Source organism: Macrotis lagotis, chromosome X (genome assembly GCF_037893015.1).
Source record: "Macrotis lagotis isolate mMagLag1 chromosome X, bilby.v1.9.chrom.fasta, whole genome shotgun sequence".
Taxonomy (NCBI): domain Eukaryota; kingdom Metazoa; phylum Chordata; class Mammalia; order Peramelemorphia; family Peramelidae; genus Macrotis; species Macrotis lagotis.
Window position 1 is genome coordinate 548087516 of NC_133666.1, and position 22836 is coordinate 548110351.

At 36.9% G+C, this 22836-nt stretch overlaps 1 protein-coding gene across 5 annotated transcripts in view; it reads left to right on the forward strand.

The window, feature by feature from the left end:
• Positions 1-9316: 9316 nt before the first annotated feature.
• The window catches only part of DPY19L4 (dpy-19 like 4), a 67636-nt gene continuing 54116 nt past the window's right edge, over positions 9317-22836 (forward strand). For 2 of the 5 annotated variants that reach the window (XR_012471362.1, XM_074200263.1), the window contains exons 1-2: positions 9317-9422; positions 21321-21440. Coding sequence is in view for 4 of the 5 variants with exons in the window: in XM_074200263.1 (XP_074056364.1) it covers positions 9407-9422; positions 21321-21440 (136 nt within the window). In the remaining variant the exon portion in view is untranslated. The other 3 variants (XM_074200266.1, XM_074200264.1, XM_074200265.1) reach the window with 3 other exon arrangements.

Sequence of the window (22836 nt, forward strand, 5' to 3'; positions counted from 1 at the left end):
CTCCTAACAGAGAGGTAATGGACTCAGGATGCATAGAGACAAATAGATATAGATTTATACACACAGACAAGTTGAATATATGTGTCCATGTATATATATATATATGTAAATATATATGCACATAAATGTATGTATGATTAGAAAGAGATAGAGACAGTGTCAATGTAGGAATTTGTTTTGCTTAACTATGAATATTTTTACATGGTTTTATTTTTCTTTCCTTTTTAATGGTAGTGTGGGTAGATGGAATGAGAGGAGAATTTTCAGTCAACTGATAATGTTAAATTAAAATCATTTGTAAAAGGGATATAGGTTGGAGATTGCTAAGATTAGACAAGAAACAGTTCATGGGGGGAAAAATTCTCACAAGTTTCTCCCTAGTAAAGGTCTTATAAACCAGCATATATAAGGTACTGATTCAGATTTATTAAGAATAAGCATCATTTTCCAAGTGATAAAAGATCAAAGGATATGAATAGACTTCAAAGGAAGAAATCAAAGCTATCAATAACCCCAAATCCTTCAAGTCACAAGCTATTAGAGAAAATTAAAAGTTTTTAGAAGCTTCATGTTCCCATATCTGAGACTGGAAAAATTGACAAAAATAGAAATGACAATTTTTGCAGGGGCTGAGGGAAAACATACACATTAATGCACCGTGAATAGGACTGTGAATTGGTCCAGGCATTTTGGAACTATTCTCCCAAAGCTACAAAACTGAATGCTTCTTTTTGACATAGTAATGCCATTTTTAGGTCTCTACCCCAGAAAGATTAAAGACAAAAAGTAACCATGTGTACAAAAAAAGTTAAGAGTATCTCTTTTTTGGACTTCCAGCCAAGATGGCAGAGAGAAGCAAGTTTTTTTGTAGTAATAAAGAACTATATGGTTGAAAAGAATTATGGAATATGAATATAATGAAACTTCATTGTGCCATAGGAAAAGGATGGTTTTAGAAACATCTAGAAAGACTTGAATAACCGACACAGAGTAAACTGAATAGAAATAGGAGAACAATTTAAACAATAAAAATATTGGAAAGACATAAAACTTCAAAAGGCTTAGGAATTCAGATAAATTCAATGCCCAGGCATGATTCCAGAAGATCAATGATGAAGAAAGTTGCCCATCTCCTGAGAGTTGAACACCAACAATTCTTGGCAAGAGATTAGATATGGGAAGTGAGAGAAAGTGAGGAAATGAGGATGACACTTAGTTTGCAAGCCAGGGTGATTGTGAGGATGATTGTGTCCTCAAATCCAATAAAGTTCAGAAGTCAGGATGGTTTGGGGGAAGCAACGAAGATGTCTACAGGATCTCCTCTTCAGTTCAAACTTCAGTTCAAAATATACAATAGGCAGTTGGAGATGAGAAACCGGCAGTTAGGGGAGGTCAGGGCTAGACAAGCAGATCTGAGAGTCATTTTCATAGAGGTAATATTTGAAACAATGGGACTGATAATATCACCAAATGAAACAGTCTAGAAGAAGAAGTCTCAGGATAGAACCCCATACTCAGTTATGAAGTATGACCTAGGTAAAGATTTAACAAAAGAATAAGAGGAGTGATCAGAACCAGGAAAGAAGTTGTGGAAACCTAGAGAGAGGAGAGTGATCACTCATTTCAAAAACTACAGAGAAGCCAAGAAGGATGAGGATTGAAAAATATTAGATTTGGCAATAAAGAAATCATTTGAGACTTGGGAGAAAAGAGAATTAAGAGGTCAGAAGGCAGACTGAAAAGAGTTAAGAAGACAGTAAGAAGAAAGGGTAGGTATCTATTGAAGATAGCTTTTCTGAAGAATTTAACCACATAAGAGTAGAGAAATAGGAAGATATATAGTAGGGATGGGAGGGACGGCTAGGTGGCATAGTGGATAGAGCACCAGCCCTGGAGTCAGGAGTACCTGAGTTCAAATCCACCCTCAGATGCTTAATAATTACCTAGCTGTGTGGCCTTGGGCAAGCCACTTAACCCCATTGCCTTGAAAAAACCTAAAAAAAAAAGACATATAGGAGGGATAGAAAGATTAAGAAAAAGGTTTTTGAAGGATAGAAGAGAGAAAAGCATGTTTGAAAGGAAGTAGGAAGCATCCGCTAGATTCTGAGAGATTGAAGATTAGTTATAAAGTTAGTATGATAAAATGGGCAATATGCTGGAGAAGACAAGATGGAATGGGATCACTTCTACTTGGAAAGGAAAAAGATCATCTATTTATGTGAGATGGATAAAGAAAAGGAAGAAAGCATTTAAATTATGTGATACAAGAGGAGAGAAGGAGAAGCTCTGGGTTGATAGTCTCCATTTTTTTTTTTCATTGGATTATGAAGCATGATGTGAAAAAAAGAGGGACATTAATAAACTTTTGGTAGATTTGTGATCTTCTCCAACCATTCTAGAGGACAATTTGGAACTAGGTCCAAAGATCTATAAAATTATATTTGACCCTTTGACTCTACACTGTCACTAAGTATATGTTATAAAGAGTTTGGAGAAAATAGAAAAAACCAATTTATATAAAAATATTTATAGCAGTTATTTTTGTGATGACAAAGAATTGGAAGTCTTTGTCCATCAATTGGGGATGGTTGAAAAAATAAGTATATGATTGTGATGGAACACTATTGTACTATAAGAAATGATGAGCAGGATGGTTTCAGAAAAACATGGGAAATTTTATATGAATTATGCAAAGTGAATTCAATAGAACTAGGAGAATATTATACACATTTTTCTTTAATTTTTTAAAGAATATTGTATAGATTAACAGCATTACTGTAATAGTGATCAAGTGAAAAAAGACTTAGCTACTCTGATCAAGACAATTATCCAAGACAATTCCAAAGGACCCAAGTTGAAATTTGCTATATATTGTCAGGGAGAGACTCGAAGTAAAGAACTCTAAGTAAAGATTGAAGCCTACTTTTTTTTTTTTCACTTTATCTTTCTTGAGATTTTTTGTGTTATCTTTTGCAACATGACTTGACATCAGAGGTATAATATCATATTGGATTAAATAAAATATATTTTTAAAAAGAAATAAAAGGAATAATTCTCAACTGAGAAGATGGGGAGTAGTAGCTATAGAAAATTTATCTGTCTATATATTATTCATCTCCAAGGTTACAACCCGCTCCCTTTAGTAATGTGGGAACTTAGTTTCTGGATATGATAAGCTCTAGAAGAGATGGGACTGTGTCTTATCTAAATTCTGTATATTCTCCATCACCTAGTACAGTACTCTGTACACTCTATGTATGGGTAAATGAAAAAAAAAACATTTACTAAGTTTTTAATATGTGCCAAGTTCTAGGGAAACAAAAATAAAACACAGATCAATATCTGACAGCAGCTCATATGGCAGGGGGCTTGGAAGGCATAGTGAGCAAATACAATGGTCCTCCTCATCAAAAGGATTATAGTTGATAACTTGAAGTTCAACCAAGTGGTGTTAGCAACTGTGCCAACTTTCCCAGAAAAGGGTAAAGAGAAACCAAAAAAGTGCTTAATGTTTCCAAAACTGGTAAGGACACAACCCAACCTCTCCCCAGAGTTTCAATACAAAATTTTAACTGTCACCTAAGTAGCTGCATTTACAAGTGGGACCTATAGGTCCCACAAGCAGCTCAAATTCAACATATTTGAAAGAGAACTCATTACTGAATTCAACAAATTAAACAAAAGATATCCTTAACACTAATGTCTCTCTCTCTTTTTTTTTAAGGTTTTTGCAAGGCAAATGGGCTGCTTGGATACACCTGATTTATAGAGTGCCTTTTCTGGGCTAGGCAAATGGCCTACAAAGACAGATATGAAGTAGTCCCTCTTCTCAAGGAGCTAACATCCCATTAATAGTACTAGATTGTGTTTAATTGGAGATTTGAATTTAAAATTCAAGAAGTATCTTTCATAGTTATCTCCCATTTTAAATCTTCTAGAACAAATCTTTTTTTTTTTTAAGTTTTTTTTTTTTTTTGCAAGGCAAATGGGGTTAAGTGGCTTGCCCAAGGCCACACAGCTAGGTAATTAAATGTCTGAGACCGGATTTGAACCCAGGTACTCCTGACTCCAAGGCCGGTGCTTTATCCACTATGCCACCTAGCTGTCCCATCTCTCTTTTTGTTGATGGCACTACTATCCTCCCAGCAACAGCTAGATTTGTAACTTTAGAATAATCTTTTCCTCATCCCATCCCAAATTTCTTCCTTAAGAACCAATATGATGTGTATAAAAAGCACTGATTAGGCTTGAATACTAAAGAGATAGGTTTGAAGGAAAATTCTGACATTTACTAGATGCCAGGCTATAGGTAAATCATTTTATCTGTCTCAGCCTGATAGTCTCACCTCTAAAATAGAGGTGTATTTACCTCACAGGATTGTAGGTAGGATCAGATAACCTGTATAAACCCTTTGCATACTTAATGAACTATGAAAAATTTATATATCCAGTTGCTGAGGCTACTATAATACTACTACAATGTCTTTTTCATTGGTCCTCTCCTCTTTATTTCTAAGGCAAGCACTTTAATTAACGCTTATCTCTTATGCAAATGTAAAAACACTGCATATTATCTCCATTACTTCATTGTCTACGTTCTGTGATTTCATTGGTGTAAGAATTCCTTTCACTGAACCAAGTCACTTTCTGGTTATAATTTAGTAGATAAATCTTAGGAAATTAACTGAAGTTCAGAGCGTTTAAGTATGATTTGTTCTCAGTCACTTAGTAGTAAGAGTCAATCAAGTGCAAGATTGAAACACAGGGATTAATTATGATAGACCTAGCTACTTAGCTCTTCTTAACAATACAATGAAGATGATTCCAAAAAGATGTGATGGGAAATCCCATCCAGTCCAGAGGAAAGAACTATGGAGTCTGTAGAGCAGCTAGAAGGCACAGAGGATTCAGGAGGACCTGAGTTCACATCTGGTCTTGATACTTCCTAGCTGTATGAACCTTGGGCAGTCCCTTAACCCCATTGCTTTACCAAAAATAAAACCAAAAAACTATGAAGTCTGAGTGCAGGCCAAAGCATATTATTTTCACTTTAAAATTTTTTTATTTTTTCCTTTTGTTCTAATTCTTCTTTCACAACAAAATATGGAAATAAATTTAACATGATTATACATGTATAACCTTGTCAAAAATTTTGGTTTTATATTAATATGCTATGTATAATGAAGGTAATAATAATAATTTAATTTCCTGAGGACCTTTTTCACAAGCAGGCTCCAGACTTGAGGAAACAGTGAATAGAAGCCACCATCAATCATGATAGGTATGCCCTGCCCTGAACAAACTATATTTGCCTGTGTTAAATGAGGTGTATCAGTATAACTTGACCTGTATGTAACCTCAAAATTATACAATCGACTCAGCTATTCCCACAGGACTTGGATGGTCACAAGTGATGTAATTGTAGTATTGTTCTACATGATGGGCTTATCCTAGAAAGATCAATGAAGCATCAAAACTTACAGTTCTTTGAGCCACATACCTACTTATGATCATATTATTTGGCTCTACAACAGCATGGTGGAGCTCCAAGAAATAGAGTAATTTCATGATTTGCAAATTGATTCCTAGCAAAGAAAGTAATTAATAAACTGCTGTATGATTTACTGGCACTTTGTCCCTGTCTGTCCCTGACATGTTTTATCACAATCAGGTTAGAGACAACTCAGTAAAAACTTGGTTAACAATATATATCAAATTACTTGCTCTCTTGGGGAGGGGAATGGATGGGAAAGGAGAAGAAAAAAAAATTGGAACTCAAAAGTATTGTTGATATTCTTGTCAATTTAATGCATGAACATTAAATAGATTAATAAGTTTTTTCAAAGGAAAAAATATGTTGATAACTTAAAAAAGAGATTTGAACACTGGTCTTCCTTACTCTAAGTCTTGCATTCTATCTATTAAGACTTGTCACATGGGGTGACTAGGTGGCACAGTGGATAGAGCACCTGCCCTGGAGTCAGGAGGACCTGAGCTCAAATCTGCCCTCAGACACTTAATAATTACCTAGCTGTGTGGCCTTGGGCAAGCCACTTAACCCTATTACCTTGCAAAAACTAAAAAATAATTAAATAAAAGACTTGTTACATCTTCATCACCATCACTAGTATTATTTAGCCTAAGAAATTTTCCTAATGTATGTTTTAACCATAAAACTCTTTTACTTAAGAAAAAAAAAGGATAAGAATTGGAAGGGACATATGAGATCATTTATTTTAGGGATTCTTTTATTATTAATTTTAGATGTTGCAAGGCAATGGGATCAAGTGGCTTGCCCAAGGCCACACAGCTAGGTAATTATTAAGTGTCTGAGGCTGGATTTGAACTCAGGTCTTCCTGACTCCAGGTCCGATACTCTATCCACTGTGCCACTTAGCTGCCCCTATTTTAGGGATTCTTAAGACTTTTTTTTTGTCATGGATCTTTTTTTGATATTTTGTTGAAAACTATGGAGCCCTTCTCACAATGTTTTAAAGTTCACAGATCCCAGGTTGAGAACCCCCATCTTAGGTTAACACATTAATTTATAAATGAGTAAACCTAGCTGCAGAGAGGAGAAATGACTTGCCCTTGGTCAGAAATGCTAGAATTTCAACTTAGTTTAACTTCAAATCCAATCCTCTTTCTGCTACATCCTATCGCCTTTAAAGAGGATATGAGACATATAAGTCTGTGTTTCTCTTTAAACCCACACATATATTTTAGCCCCCAGATGATTGAGGGAAGCAGAACAAGTTGCAAGGGGAGCAGGTATAAGGAACCGTATTTTACAGATATGGAAAGAGAGCACAGAATTAACTTGAGGTCCTAAGGTGCATAAAGTTTTTTATAATCACTTACTACATTGACACAATAGATACTTTTAGACATACATCCATGTCCATACAAATTTATAATAATAGATCTAAAGCTAGAAGGGTTTGGGGTCATCTAATATAACACACATATATATGTATGCATATATATACACATGTGTATATGGGTAATATGTTATTATATGTTTGTGTGTAACTTTACCCAAGAATAGATTATAGATTATTACAGCAGTATCTGCATCAATGCATATTTTATTTTCTTGTAAGGGATTGAACATACACATTCATGCACTCATATAAATATATGTATCTATCATTTATACACATATACACATTATGTATACAATGCATGTATGTATCTATCATGTATACACACATACATTTTATATATGTATACATAATGTACACATGCATCTATCGTGTATACACACATTTGCATACTGCATGTATACATTATGCATGTATCTATCATGCATACAAACATACATATTATGCATAAGTATATCTCATGTATACACAATGCACACATGCATGTATCCATCATGCACACACATGTATCATCTATATTGTGTGTATACATAACACATGCATGCATCTACCATGCATACACAATACATATTACTGTGTGTATATATAGTAAGTATACACAATGCATGCATCTATCATGCATGACACATACACATCATGTATATTGCACGTATATTGCCTGTATGCACTATATATCTATCATGCATACACATATACAAATCATGTATATTGTATGTTATTCAATATATACATAATTCATGTATCTGTCATGCACACATATTGTGCATAAGTATAGATCTACATACATAATGCATGTATTTATCATGTATGCACATGCACATTATGTATATCATGTATACATAATGTATATCTGTCATGCATACACATACATATTATGCATATTGAATGCATACATAATGTGTGTATCACATACACATATACATATTATGTATAAGTATATATCATGTATACACAATGTATGTTTCCATCATGTATACACACATACACATTATACAGTGCGTGTGAATAATGTATCTATCATGCATGCACACACACATATTATGTAAAAGTATATATCATGCATACACGTATACAAATCATGTATATTGTGATTGTGTTTACGTGTATGCATGATATATACTTTTCATGTATCTGTCATGTACACGTGCATATTATACATACAGACCTGCATACACAATGCATGCATTTATCATGTATACACACATGTACATTATGTATACCATGTATACATAATGTACATATCTGCCATGCACACACATACATATCATGCATATTGTATGTATGCATAATGCATGTATCTATCACACATACATGTATAAATGTTATGTATAAGCATATACCATGTATGCACAATGTATTATCTATCATGTATACACATACACATTATACAAAGCATGCATACACATATATTATGCAGTGCATGTATGCATAATATATGTGTCTATCATGCATACACACATAATGTATATATATCACGTATACACAATGCATGCATGTATCTCTCATGTGTGCACATATACATATTATATATTGTGTGCATGCATAATGTATCTATCATGCATGCACACACGCATATTATGTAAAAGTATATATCATGCACATACAATGTGTGTATCTATCATGTATGCACAATGCACATTATACATATCATGCATACACATATATTATTCAGTGCATGTATACATATGTGTCATGCACACACACATAATGTATATATATCACATATACACAATGCATGTATCCCTCACGTGTGCACATGTACATATTACATATTGTGTGTATGCATAATGTATCTATCATGCACCCGCAGACGCATATTAGGTAGACGTATATATCATGCATACACAATGTATGCATCTATCATGCGCATGCAATACACATTATGTCTAAGCACATATCATGCATACCCAATGTACGCACGTACCTATCATGTGTGCGTATGTGTACAACACGCACACACAACGCACGCATGTAACCCTCATGCATGCACACACACACACACCTAATGCCTGGGTGCACGTGACGGCCGCTGACGGCTGCAGGAGACTCCCAGCTCTAGATCACGTACGCATACGCGCCTGCGCCTGCGCCCAGGCACATCTTCTGGCCCCCGCCGGCTCGTTCCGCGGCTTGGCTCCGGGAGGCTGAGGCCTCCCCTCCCCCTCCACGCCGCGGGGCCGAGCCGGAAGCTCTCTCAGCGATGCCCCAGGAGAGCCCCGGAAGGGCGGCGCCGGCCGGAGCCCGCCCCCGGTGCTCCTCCCGGGCGCTCCGGCGGCTCGCGGCTCCCCGCACGCTGGTTCCGGGGCCGGGCCGGCCGGGCCGCCGGAGGGCGCTGGAGGACTCGGCGGGCCGCGGCACCGGAGGGGGGCGTGTCAGGAAGTCGGGGCGCGCGGCCGCGGCGGCGGCGGGGCGGGCGCGGGCGCGGCTCCGCGGGATCCTAAGGACCGGCGGGCTCGGGGCGGCCTCAGGGCCCGAGCGCAGCCGGAGCACGGCGCAGCGGGGCCCGCGCCCGGGGCCGGGAGATGGAGGAGCAGGAAGGTGACCGGCCGGGGGCGGGGCGTCCTGGGGGAGGGGCAGAGCCGGGGCGCGGCGGGGGGCTGCCGAAGCGGGGGGCAGCGCCCTCGGGCCTCGCCGTGCTGTAGCCTCCGCCTTGGGCGGGCCGCAGGGGCCGGGGTGGGAGGCCGGGACCCTGCCGCCGAGCGCCGCGGGGCCGCGGGGGCCGGGGGCCGAGACCGGCGCTGGAGGCGGGAGGCCCTGAGTTCAAGTGCGGCCTCGCACGCTTCGTGATGACCCGGCTCGGTGGCCTGGGCCAAGACACTTAACCCCACTGCCTTGCAAAAACGGGAAAAATCATTTCTTAAGGTGGAGGCGCGCAGCAGGTGTTGTTGCGATCCCCAGAAGGACTAGTTCAGATCAGAGGCTTGGGACTGATAAGGGGAGGGCTTGGAGAAAGGGGGGATCGGAGGGAATGTCAGAGGAGAAACACTCAGAAGGAAGTTTCCAGGGTTGGTAGATTGGCCTGCGAAGGGGGAGAAAACTTCTTCGAGACTTGAGAGACTTGATTGAAGAGGTTTGGTGGTGTACTTTTTTTTTAATTGTTTTTTAGATTTTCTCATTTTTTGCAAGGCGATGGGACTAAGTGACTTGCCCAGGGACACACAGCTAGCTAATTAGCTGGTGGTGTTCTTTGACAAGCTCTTCTGAATTGTGTAGTTCTCTCTCCTCAAAACTTGTGTTAGCTTCCCCTGCGAGGGTATCGACTGCATACGGCACAAAACATGGGGAGCAATAATTGATACAGGAGCTGGAGTTTGTCTTTTGTTGCCAGCGATGCTAGTAAATGTTAACATGATGATGCTGAAATAGTGGTGATTTTTATATGGTTCCAAGTGCTTCAATTCCCGAATAAAGGTGATATGTTGCCACAGAGAGGGTTATAGTGGGAGTCTGATCTAGTTGAGATTTTTCAAGACCAGACATCGGGGAGGTAAGGCCATGACTAGCTGTGAATTGGGTTTGAATGAAGGAGATGCCGAGCTGAGCTTAGCCCCAGACTCCCTTTCTCCACCCTCTAGAGGCATCTGGGTCCAGTGGTCAGAAATGAATCAGGACAGCTGGAGGTGACCCTGGGTGCAAGGCAAGCGGAATTAAGCCACTTGCCCAAAGGCACACACCTAGTAAGTGGCAAGTGTCCTAGGCCGGATGCCATCTCCAGTCTTCCTGAATCCAAGGCTAGTACTCTATCCGCTTAACCACCTAGCTTCCCTCAAATAGTAGAAAGTTTCAAGTTCAATGGAAGAATAGTAGCTTTTGTGGCTTACTGCACTAAGCCAATGGCTGCATAGACTTTAGTTAACTCCTGTTTAAGGTTTCAGAGTTCCCTATATCTAAGACAGTTTATTAAAAGCAACCTCAAAACCAAATGACTCCTTTGTAGTTCATGATGTATACTACTAGAGACTCAACTGTGAAGATGTTTTCATTTTACTGCTACAATGTGGTTGGTGTTAAAAGAGAAAGCAAACCTCTTTTCATAACCTGATTAAATATCATTTGATAATTTTTCATTTCCTGCTGAATTTCAAGTGTGTATGGTAATTTGCATTTTTTTGCATTTTTGTAATTATCAATGATGTTTGCCAAAGCTTTTTTTACCTCTGAAAAACTACATAGATTAAAAATGAAGAAAATAGGTGGAACATAAATGATGCTGCAGTGTAATGATGTTTTTATTGTAAATATTTTGTGTTCTGATTTTTTGCATAGTGTTTTCCTCTTTTATGTTTTATCATAAAAAAAGTGTTATAAATAAATCTAGAGAGAACTCCCCTTTTGGGTTGATGTTCTAAAAACTTTTGGGGATATTTAATAGCTGCTAACTCTCGCAATAAAGCTAGAAGGATAGTTTTCCTCTTTTTGTACACTTGAATCAGCTAAATATAACCTACAGCACTATATCTGTTTTTATATGGGTCTGCTTGTTAAGAAGGTTTTTATATTTTGAAATGTAAAACATCAAATGTGGCAGCTTTATTCAATAGTAAAATCTTCAGATACGTTATACATGGTAAAAAAATGAAAAATCATTCATATTATAAAAGCATTTATTTTGAAAACTATGTTTTACTATAAACAAAGATCATAATTTTATTTAAAATTAGTTGCATACATATAATAGTATTCTCATATGTAGTATATTATATGTATGCAACTAATTTTTTTAAAAATGCTTTAACTTCTGTTACCTTATTTTCTATGTGCAATTTCATATTTTACCACATTCAGATATTCTGTTACCCCTTCATTATTTTATTTTGGTTTTTTTAGGTTTTTTGGCAAGGCAGGGTTAAGTGGCTTGCCCAAGGCCACACAGCTAGGTAATTATTGTGTCTGAGACCGGATTTGGACCCAGGTACTCCTGACTCCAGGGTCGGTGCTTTATCCACTGCGCCACCTAGCGTCCCCTACCCCTTCATTATAAAGGAAGTCTGAAGTCTTTTATTTAAATCCTTTTCTATGAATCAGTTTATTATATAAATATTTAACTTTTTTTTACCCTTTTATTTGAATCATTTTTACAAGCAAATTAATTTATAATATGAATATTTTCCTTTTCTACATTTCTCTCCCCATTTTCCTGACTGCTAAGTTTGAATATTTTCATAAATGTTATATATATATACATACACATATATGTATATATATACATACACATATATGTATATATATATACATATATATTATTTTATATGAGAGTCAACTTGTCTCAACTTTGTATGAGACATCAACTTCTGATTGATGTCAGTAGAAAGATTCTTCTGTTTTAGTAATATTCTTTGAAGCTCTGTGGTCAATTTGTCCCTGAAAGGGCAACTAATCACTTCCACATCCAAAAGTTAAGGTTTTCAGGTTAAACAATAATTATAATAACAGTAATAGCATTTATATAACTCTTTAAATTTTGTAAAATTATTTACAAATGTATTAATTTATCCTTCCCAAACTCTGGAAGGCAGATATTATACAAATGAAAAAACTGAGGCAATTAAAGGTTAAATGATTTGCCAGGGTTATAGTTAAGTGTCTGAACTCAGGTCTTCCTTATTCCAGGCTCAGTTCCTAATGCCATCTAGCTATGTAGGTATGATAAAAGTTTGGAAGAAAATGATTAAGAGGTGACAGTATTCAACAGAGCTACAGTAATACTTTTCTTGAAAAATCATCTGGGAATAGATTTTATACATGTAAAAGCATTTGGAGCTCTTCTATTCTGTTCCTGACTGGCTATTATCCAGAGGAAAATACTAATAAGAATGTACCATTAAGTCTAAAGTATTGGGTGTTTCTTCAGGACATGTTTAATATTTTCTTTGTTCCTGAAGAGAAAAGGTAATGAGGTAAAATTATCAGAGTTATTTTTCTTTTTTCAGATTGTTTGAAATAAAATCTTACTGCTAGTCTATATTTGAAGAATTTGATTTGCTTTGTGTATTAGAAATGTTCATCCCCAATTATCTTATTATATAATGCAACTAATGAGTAGTGTGGTATAAGTGAAATGTGGGAATTGGAGTTTTTGTTTTGTTTTTAAATGCATAAAAATATTCATTTCAATTCAGCACTCACCTATTGGTTAAACATTGTGTCCTTGTAGAAAAAGTGTTGAATTGAGTTAGGGAGTTCAGATCATGGCTCTTTGCCCTGTGCAATCTTGGGCAAATCACCTAACTTCCATGACCCTCATTTTTCTCATGTATAAAATAATGTTTTAATTATAAGACATATTTCAATTCTAAATCCATGCTTTTATGACTATAGCTTAAGAAAGAAGAAAGTAAAGATGATAGAAATAACTAACATTAACTTATTAGAAAATATTTTATAGGATACCTAGATCCAGAGGATTTGACAGCAGTATGTTTTTATATATCCATTAATTACATTGTATGGTCTCTTAAGCGGCTACTTTATAACTGACTCCAGGAGCTAAGTAAAGAGGCTTGGCTAAGCAGTTCCATCACTTAGACTAGTCTGAAACCTATAACAATATTAACCAATGCAGTTCTGCCCAGACTAAAGGGAAGCTTGACACTGAACTTTTAAATCTGATTGACAGTGTCTGAGTCCAGCAACAATCTAATACAACTCCAAGGAGGGGGTGAGCCCATTGTTGTGTTCTCAGAACTAAATTCATGTCATCAACTTGTAGTTTAGAATACATTTTTCAGACTTCATTCTAGATCTCCAAATCCCCAAATTCAACTGCCCTTGAGATCCTGGAATAACTTAATATTCACATCTGATGATGTTAGAAAGAAAAAAGAAAAGAAAGAAAAAAAGATGACATTTAGATAGTGCTTTAAATTTTACAGAGCACCACATATAGATTGGAGCGGAATATATTTTGCTTCAGCTAAAGTGAAAAAGGCAGGGGTAGTAATCTTCATCTTAGACAAAGCAACTGCAAAAATAGATCTCATTAAAAGAGATAAGAAAGGAAACTATATCCTCCTAAAAGGTGCTATAGACATTGAAGCAATTTTAGAACTAAATATGTATGTACCAAGTGGTGTAGCATCTAAATTTTTTTTTCTTTCTTTCTTTTTTTTTTTTTTGCAAGGCAATGGGGTTAAGTGGCTTGCCCAAGGCCACACAGCTAGGTAATTATTAAGTGTCTGAGGCTGTATTTGAACTCAGGTACTCCTGACTCCAGGGCCAGTGCTCTATCCACTGCACCACCTAGCCGCCCCAGCATCCAAATTCTTAGAGGAGAAGTGAAATGAGTTACAGGGAGACATAGACAGAAGTACTCTACTAGTGGGAGACTTCAACCTCCCTCTCTCAGATTTAGATAAATATGACCATAGAATAAACAAGAAGGAAGTTAATGTGGTAAATAGAATGTTAGAAAACCTAGATATGATAGATCTTTGGAGAAAATTGAATGGGGATAGAAAGGAATATCCTTTTTTTTCTGCAGTACATGGCACTTATACAAAAGCTGACCATGTACTAGGTCATAAAAGCCTCATAATCAAATGTAGACAGACAGAAATAGTGAATACTTCCTTCTAGATCATAATGCAATAAAAATCACATGCAATAATGGGCCATGGAGAGATAGACCTAAATCTAATTGGAAAGTAAATAACCTCATTTTAAAGAATGAGTGGATCAAGCATCAAATTATAGATAGAATTAATGATTTCCTCCTAGATAATGCCAATAATGAGACAACATAACAAAACTTAGGGATACAGCCAGGTTTACAAAGCACTTTTCATATACTACTTCACTTGATCCTCATAATAACCTTGTGAATTAGGTTCTGTTTTTATATTAATTTTTGCATATTAGAAAACAGCTCAGGGTCAGACAGTAAGTGTCTGAATTCAGATTTGAACTGAGGTCTTCTTTATTCCAAGTTCTACACTATATCTGTTGAACCATAAAATAAGAGAACTCCAAGAGGACGCACAGACTCAACCCAAACATTACTTCCAGAAGTGTGGAAGAACCTGACCTAGCATAAATTCTAAAGTAAAGAAGTAGGCAGGAAGAATGAATATACATCATAAAGAAGTATTATGATGACTTGACTATTTAAGACACAAACCCAGAAGAGAATGACTCCAAACTTCTAGAAGCAAAACCTCGGAGTGCAACACAGCTTGGGCACAGGTTGAACTAGAATTCCTAGAGGAGGTGTAACAAGGTGTTTTGGATTTTTTTTTTAATGAATTTAAAGTTATTTTATATATGAAATAAAAGGGTTAGTGGGAAAACAATTAGAAAAGAAATATAAGCTATAGAACAAAGAATTGGAAAGAAAATTAACAGCTTAGTCCAACTGTAACAAAAGCTTACTCAAGCTGCAAACTCCAAGAATTAGAATTGATTGAATTGAAGTTAATGACTCAGTGAGACAAGAAATATTAAAGTAAAAAGACTCAAAAAAAAAATTCCTAGAAACTTTAAAGCCAAAATCCAAAGCTTCTAGGTTAAAGAAAAAAATACTACAAACATCTAGAAAGAATAATTCAAGTTTTGAGGAGCCACAGTCAGGATTATATAAAACTACTGCCATAGACCTGAAGGCATGGAAAGATTTTTTTGTGATAAGGAAGTGGAAATGAGGGGCTGGCCATCAATTGGCAAAGTACTGAAGTAGATATAATTGAATGTTATTGTAGTATACAAAATGATAAAGGAGATGATTTCAGAGAAGCTGGAGACTAATGTTCATCCAGGATGAAATGAGCAGGACCAATTTATTCAATAATACCATTGAAAAGGCATATAGTTTTGAAATATTTAAGATCTCTGATCAATGCACTGATCTATCACTATTCCAAAGTTCTCATGATGACACATACAACCAATATTCCTAAAGAAAGGAGATATTCTCAGAGTGCAGATTGGGGCATTTTGTTGTTGTTCATGACCAAAGGGGGAATTCGTTTTGCATAACTATTATAAAATTTTTGTTTCTATTTTTTCACTAGGAAGAGAAGTACAGTATAGGAAAGTTTTTGTTAAAATTTAGTTTTAAAAAATCCAAAATAAAAAAACCCAATCTTATCAGGAGTGGTTTCTAGTACCTTCATCATCTTGGTCCCTCTTCTCAGTGTACTATTACAGTCTTTCCTGAAATTGACATGGGAACTGGACAATTGTGCTCCAGATGTGTTAGTATTAGGCTTAAATCCATATGAATTACTGCCTCCTTTTTTTTTTTTAATACTTTCTAGGGAAGTCAGGAGACAGAGTTAAGGAGGCAGAGCTTTTCAAGGATGGGGAACCACCAGTGAAAATGATTGGAATTAGAAGATGTGTGTTAGGGGCGGCTAGGTGGTGCAGTGGATAAAGTACCGGCCCTGGAGTCAGGAATACCTGGGTTCAAATCTGGTCTCAGACACTTAATAATTACCTAGCTGTGTGGCCTGGGCAAGCCACTTAACCCCATTTGCCTTGCAAAAACCTTAAAAAAAAAGAGAGAAGATGTGTGTTATATATGGGATGGGCAACAAAAAAAATCAAAGCAATAGACTCTTATTAAGTACTTGACTATGCCAGTCACTGTGTTAAGCACTAGGGATACAAAGAAAGGCAAAAATATTGCCCCTTCTCAAGGAGTTTAATATGGGACGCAACATGCAAACATCTTTCTACAAGCAAAATAGGGGATAAATTGGAAAAAATACAAAAGTAAAGCACTCTCATGTTTTCATGACATTACTTTCTACTGGTGTTCTTAACTGACTTTTTTTCCTCAATCTAGATTTTCATCAAGATCATATCTGCTAACCATGATTATTCCCCTCCCCCCACCTACAACTCTGGACCCTCTTCTCTTTTCCTTTTATACTACTTCACTTACTGATATCAGTTCCCATGATTTCAGTGATGAATCATGCATATGATTCACATACTCATTTGTCCTGCACTAATCTTTCTCCTGAACTTCAGTCTCACATCTCTAATTACCTATTGGGATACCATTTTAAACTTGAACTCATTATCTCCCCCCCCCAAACTCCTTTTTCTTTTGAACTTCCTTATTATGTGTTAGAGTACCACCATCTTCATAAGTTCTCCAGACTCTCAACTAACATAAATGTCAGCTCCCCACCTCGCTTCCCATCTCCTATCAGTTGCCAATTCCTGTCACTCGTTCTACCTTTGTAATATATGTTGTATGTTCCTTCTTCTTTTATACTTTCTCATTCTGAGCCAGACCCTTCATATCTCATTTCTGACTGTTGCAGTGATCATCTGGTTGGTCTCCCTATCTAAAATCTCTTTATCCTTATTCCTCCTCTACTTGGCTGTGAAATTCTTCTGCCTTAAACATTGGCCCCTTCTAAACATTTCTAGTACTCTTACTCCTTATTTTTTTTTTTTTGCAAGGCAAATGGGGTTAAGTGGCTTGCCCAAGGCCACACAGCTAGGTAATTATGAAGTGTCTGAGACCGGATTTGAACCCAGGTACTCCTGACTCCAAGGCTGGTGCTTTATCCACTATGCCATCTAGCCGCCCCCTCTTACTCCTTATTCTAAGCCTCCCCCACTTCATCCCTCCTCACCCTTGCACTCACACATGTAGATATTTACATATTCTAAGTTCCAGGAACATTGGCTTCCTTGCTATTGCTAGCATTAGACATACCATTTCCTGACCCTGAGCATTTTCATTCTCCTTTTTCTCATCTCTCTTCTTTCCAGGTCCTTTGTCTTCTAAACTAAAAATAAGCAAAATCTCAAAATTAGAAAGACTTTCTAAAATCCCAACTTTTGCATGATGCCTTTCCCAGTAATCCTTAATGTTAGTGACTTCCATCTATTTATTATCCTCTCATCTGTACATAGTGTTTAATAAGTGCTTGTTGACTGAGTAAAACTAAAAGGCATCAAAAAAGGATTCTTTTAGAAGGTGAGATTCTAGCTGTGACTTAAAGGAAATCAGGAACCAGAAATAGGGTGGAGATAGTTCCTAGTGAAGGGTATAGCCAGTGAGAATGTATAGAATTGGAAAGTTAAAATATCCTTTGAAAGAAACTGCAAGGAGGCCAGTGTCCCCTAGAGTTGGCAGAATATTTGGAGAAAAGTAAGATAAAATGAGAGAGGAAAGGTAGGAAGGGATAAATGTATAAAAGACTTTAAGGGGTGGCTAGGAGGCGAAGTGGATAGAGCACCAGCCCTGGAGTCAGGACAACCTGGGTTCAAATCTGGCCTCAGACACTTCATAATTACCTAGCTGTGTAGGCTTGGGCAAGCCATTTAACCCCATTGCCTTGCCAAAAAAAAAAAAAGCAACCTAAAAAAAGATTTTAAAAGCCAAACAAAATTTTTTGTTTCATTTGGAGGTGATAGGGACCCATTGAAGTTTCTTGAATAAAGAGGTGATGTGGTAAATAATGTGTAGTTGTTCATTCTTTGTTTTTTAAGAGGACTAATAATATCATGTTGTTGGGGTCAGGATACAGAGTATTCCACTGAACAATACAGTCCAATATAGGCTCAGAAGCCTTTAGCATGGGTTGGATACAAGCAGTCCATTAAAACATTTGAAATGGAGGTGTCTGGATTTATGCAGCTCACATTTCCTTTGTGCTACTATGAATTGGCTATGCCCATAAAGTACAATGTCTTTTTTTGATGTGGGCATCCTATGTTGCATGGTATTGTACCAGTATCTCCTACGTCTCACAGTCAATACTAGAGTTCTTCAGAGAGACCTTGAGAGTGTCTTTGAATTACTTTTTCTGAGAACTTGCCTTTTGCAAGTTCTCTGTAAAATAGTCTTTTACATAAGCATGCATTAGAAATTGTGCTCTCTGAAGTAGCATTTCAGTTTCAGTCCTAGAGGGTACTTCATTGTCCTGTATCTTTTTGTTTGTTTTGCAAGGCAGTGGGGTTAAGTGACTTTTCCAAGGTCCCACAGCTAGGTAATTATTAAGTGTCTGAGGCTAGATTTGGACTCAGGTTGTCCTGACTCCAGGGCTGCTGCTCTATCCACTGCGCCACCTAGCTGCTCCATGGTCCTGTATCTTAACAAGTTATCTTTAGAATCTTTTTTGGGGGGGCATTGCAAGGCAGTGGGGTTAAGTATTTGCCCAAGGTCATGCAGCTAGGTAATTATTAAGTATCTGAGGTCAGATTTGAACTCAGGTCTTCCCAACTCCAGGGCCAGTGCTGTATTCATTTTTTCACCCAGCTGTCCACTCTTTAGAATCTTCTAATCCAAATCAAGTGGTTCTTTACTTAGCTATCCTGTTGCTCATAGACTAGCGAGGTTTTACAGGTACACAAAGTGAAGCTGAACAATAGCTCTGTAGACCTTTAGTTTGTTATATAGCCTGTTACCTCTTTTGTCCCACATTTTCCCTTGGATCCTCTCACTGAGCTACCTCTGACAATGTGTGCATCCATGTGGGCATCCCTGGAAAGTATATTGCCAAGGTAGGTAAACTTTTCTACAACATTCAGTATTTCTCCATTTACTGTGACCAGTGATTCTATGTATGGATGGTGTGGACTAGTGGAGAACACCTCTTTTTTCCTTGGTATTGATTATCAGGTCAGAATTAGCACAAGTGACAGAGAATCAATTCATCCTCTGTTGCATGACTGCATATATTACAATCATGTGCAAACAAAGAAATCATGCACTAACTTCCTTCACTTTGATTTTTGACTTGTCATCTTTTCAAATTAGTTTGCCATCTGTGTGATAGCTGAGCTGGATGCTGTTTTTGCCCTTGTTGAAGGCATCTGACAAAATCATAGAATACATCTTGCTAGGAAGCTTGAGACAAGCACACAATTCTGCCTTCATTCCATTGGTGACTGGTTCATCATAAGAGCATAATCCTTCATCCAAAACCCATTCATGCAAAAGAAACTCATCTACAATACTGATGAACTTCTTCAGACATCCAAATTTTGCCTCGATCTTCCACATGCCTTCATGACTGATAGTATCAAAGACCTTGGTCAAGTCGATAAATGTGTCCAGACCTCTGTGCTGCTCATGGCATTTTTCTTGTAGTCAAGACCACAGACACCTTATCAATAGTCACATTCCTTGGCTCCTTCTGAAACCTTCTTAGTCCTTCTACCATCAAATAAAGAATCTCACATTTGAGTCACTAGCATTTGCTGAGAACGGGGAGGGTAAGTGATCTGGTAGACTTTTGCTTCAGGAAAATTATTTTAGCAGCTGAGTGTTCAGTGGACTTGAATCAGAAGAAATCTGAGGTAGGGGAAAATTGATTGATTTGTTCATGGATGTTTAGTTGGTATTGGAAGAGATACAAAGAAGTAGCTTTGTACTTTTTTTTTTAGGTTTTTGCAAGGCAAATGGGGTTAAGTGGCTTGCCCAAGGCCACACAGCTAGGTAATTATTAAGCGTCTGAGACCAAATTTGAACCCAGGTACTCCTGACTCCAGGGCCAGTGCTTTATCCACTACGCCACCTAGCTGCCCCTGTTTTGTACTTTCTATGAAGTACAAAGATCATGTTCTAATCAGGACTTCTATAATACTGATAAGTGTAATATATGTAAGATTGTAATACTCATATGTAGTACATAATATATTAGATGTAAAAAAGAAAAAAGTTCTTCGATAGAAGGGATGGTGTCATGAAGTAATTACCAACTTTTGGAATCATAAATTGGGCTTCATGGAAGATTTTGAAGCATTTAAAGTCATTTGAAGCAGCATAGTTTAAAGATCTAGTAGGAGAAGCTAGATGGTGTAGTGGTTACAGTGCTGCACTAGGAGTTAGGAAGATTCATCTTCTTGAGACTGAATTTGAACTTAGCTGTGTGAGAGGCAGCATATCCTTCAACTGTTTTTAATAATAACTAACATTTCTATAATACTTTTTTTTAGGTTTTTGCAAGGTAAACGGGGTTAAGTGGCTTGCCCAAGGCCACACAGCTAGGTAATTATTAAGTGTCTCAGGCCGGATTTGAACTCAGGTACTCCTGACTCCAGGGCCGGTGCTCTATCCACTATGCCACCTAGCCGCCCCCATTTAATTTTTTTAAGCCTCACTTTTTTCATTTATGAAATAAAGTCCTTCTTAAGGTCCCTTCAGACTCATTAAGTCTAATATTGTATTAGATTACTCTAGCCACACTGTAAAAGGTACTTTTGAGGAGGAGAAAGGAGAGGCATGAATGCCTTCTGGGAGACTGTTGAAGTAGTTCAGGTAGGTGGTAATGATAGTTGTCCTAGGGTGGTAATGGTGTGAATAGAGAGGAAGGAATAGTTGTGAGAGAGATATGATGGTCGACCAAGAATGTGTTCTTGTTTCAGAACTGTATTTATACATTTCTACTTCTGTAATTTAATCATCTAATGATTTAGGATAATTGTAATTGTTCACCATATATAAAGTTAAAATAATTTTCTTAACTGCTCAAGGATCAGCACCAGAATTACGTGAGAGAAAAAAGTCAAACTGTCTTGAAAGTGAACAAACGGCTCTACAAACTCTGCCAGAGAAAATTAGAGATAATCCAGCTATGAGGAGGTCTCCCAAATGTAAGTCTTGTTGGTTTCAGAGTCCTCTCTTTTCTTTTCCTGTAATTGCTATATACTTAAACTTCCCATTCCCCCTCCTGATCCTCACCTGTCTATTTGTTGGGTTGGCTATTTGGATACATAATTGTTGGATTTTTTTTTTCATTTTCATCTTTTTTCTTTTCCCACAAATTCCATTTCATGTGAAAAAGAAAGTCATCCACCTAACTTTGGGACCCAAAGAAATGGAAATAACAGTCTCTACTATTAGAGGGTGACTTTTCTTTGTTTTTTAATCCTTTATGCCCCTGATGTCATCTTTTTTTTGGTTTATCTTCTCAATCCTCATGCCAAGTGACTCTGGGAAGTTTGGGAGAAATGACTCAGTGCCAGCTTCATTATATGAACTCAGGACATAAACTGATTATACTTAAGAGTTTTGAGTACTGTAGATCTATTTTGAAAGTGCTTTATTTGATTTAAATATACTTTGTGATGTTGCAAAGAAAATGCTGACTAATTGAGCAAGCACATTTGAGCATACACAATGGTACAGTGACACTTTTTGATCTTGTCTACAAAATTAGTATGGTTTGCGTTGGAAAAAAATGTGTCCCAAGTCACAGAGACCAGACTTGCAAGTTGGAAAATAGATCTTTTGAAAATTTGGAGCTGTCTATGCAGTATTTTTTTCCCTGCTTAACAGGTTGATGAATCTTATGGATAAAACTTTTGTTTACTATGACATATAAAATTATGTGGTTATAATTAGTCCTGGTGTATTATATGGGATATGTCAGTAGTGTCATTATTTTCATCCTGTATTTTAAATTGGAACATTCCTTAGAAGTTAAAAATTTCAGTCTTTAGTACTGAAAGTTCTGAGTTAAAAATTCTGAACTAAACTGAAATTTTCAGTTAGTACTTTTAAAAGTTAGAGGTTTTTAAAAAAAATATACATGTAAACGCTATCCTCTCTCGCCCCAAACACAGGACAAAAAAAATATTAAAGAACAAAATGTTTAGTGGGTCACTATTCGGATATAGAAATTGGTTCTTGTTGTTTGTAATATCTTCTGATGGTAATTTTTTTACCCCCAGTATTGGATTAATTTGAAAAAGTCAAGCAAGAATGAATAATCATCTAAATTAATATTTTGCATTCAGGATTACTTAAAAGGGCTCTGTCAAAGTCTTTCTAATTTTGAAATTTTGCTTATTTTTCTTTCTGAACATTATCTTATGTTAACAAGCATTATACCTAATTCTTTAACTCATATGACACACAAAAGCACTTGCAAAGATTAAACAAAAATGCATTGTGATCTAATAATAAGCACTTGGAATTTTTTTCAAATTGTAATTCAAAATGTAACTTTTGGCTTATTAGATACTAATATTTCTTATATATTTTGAA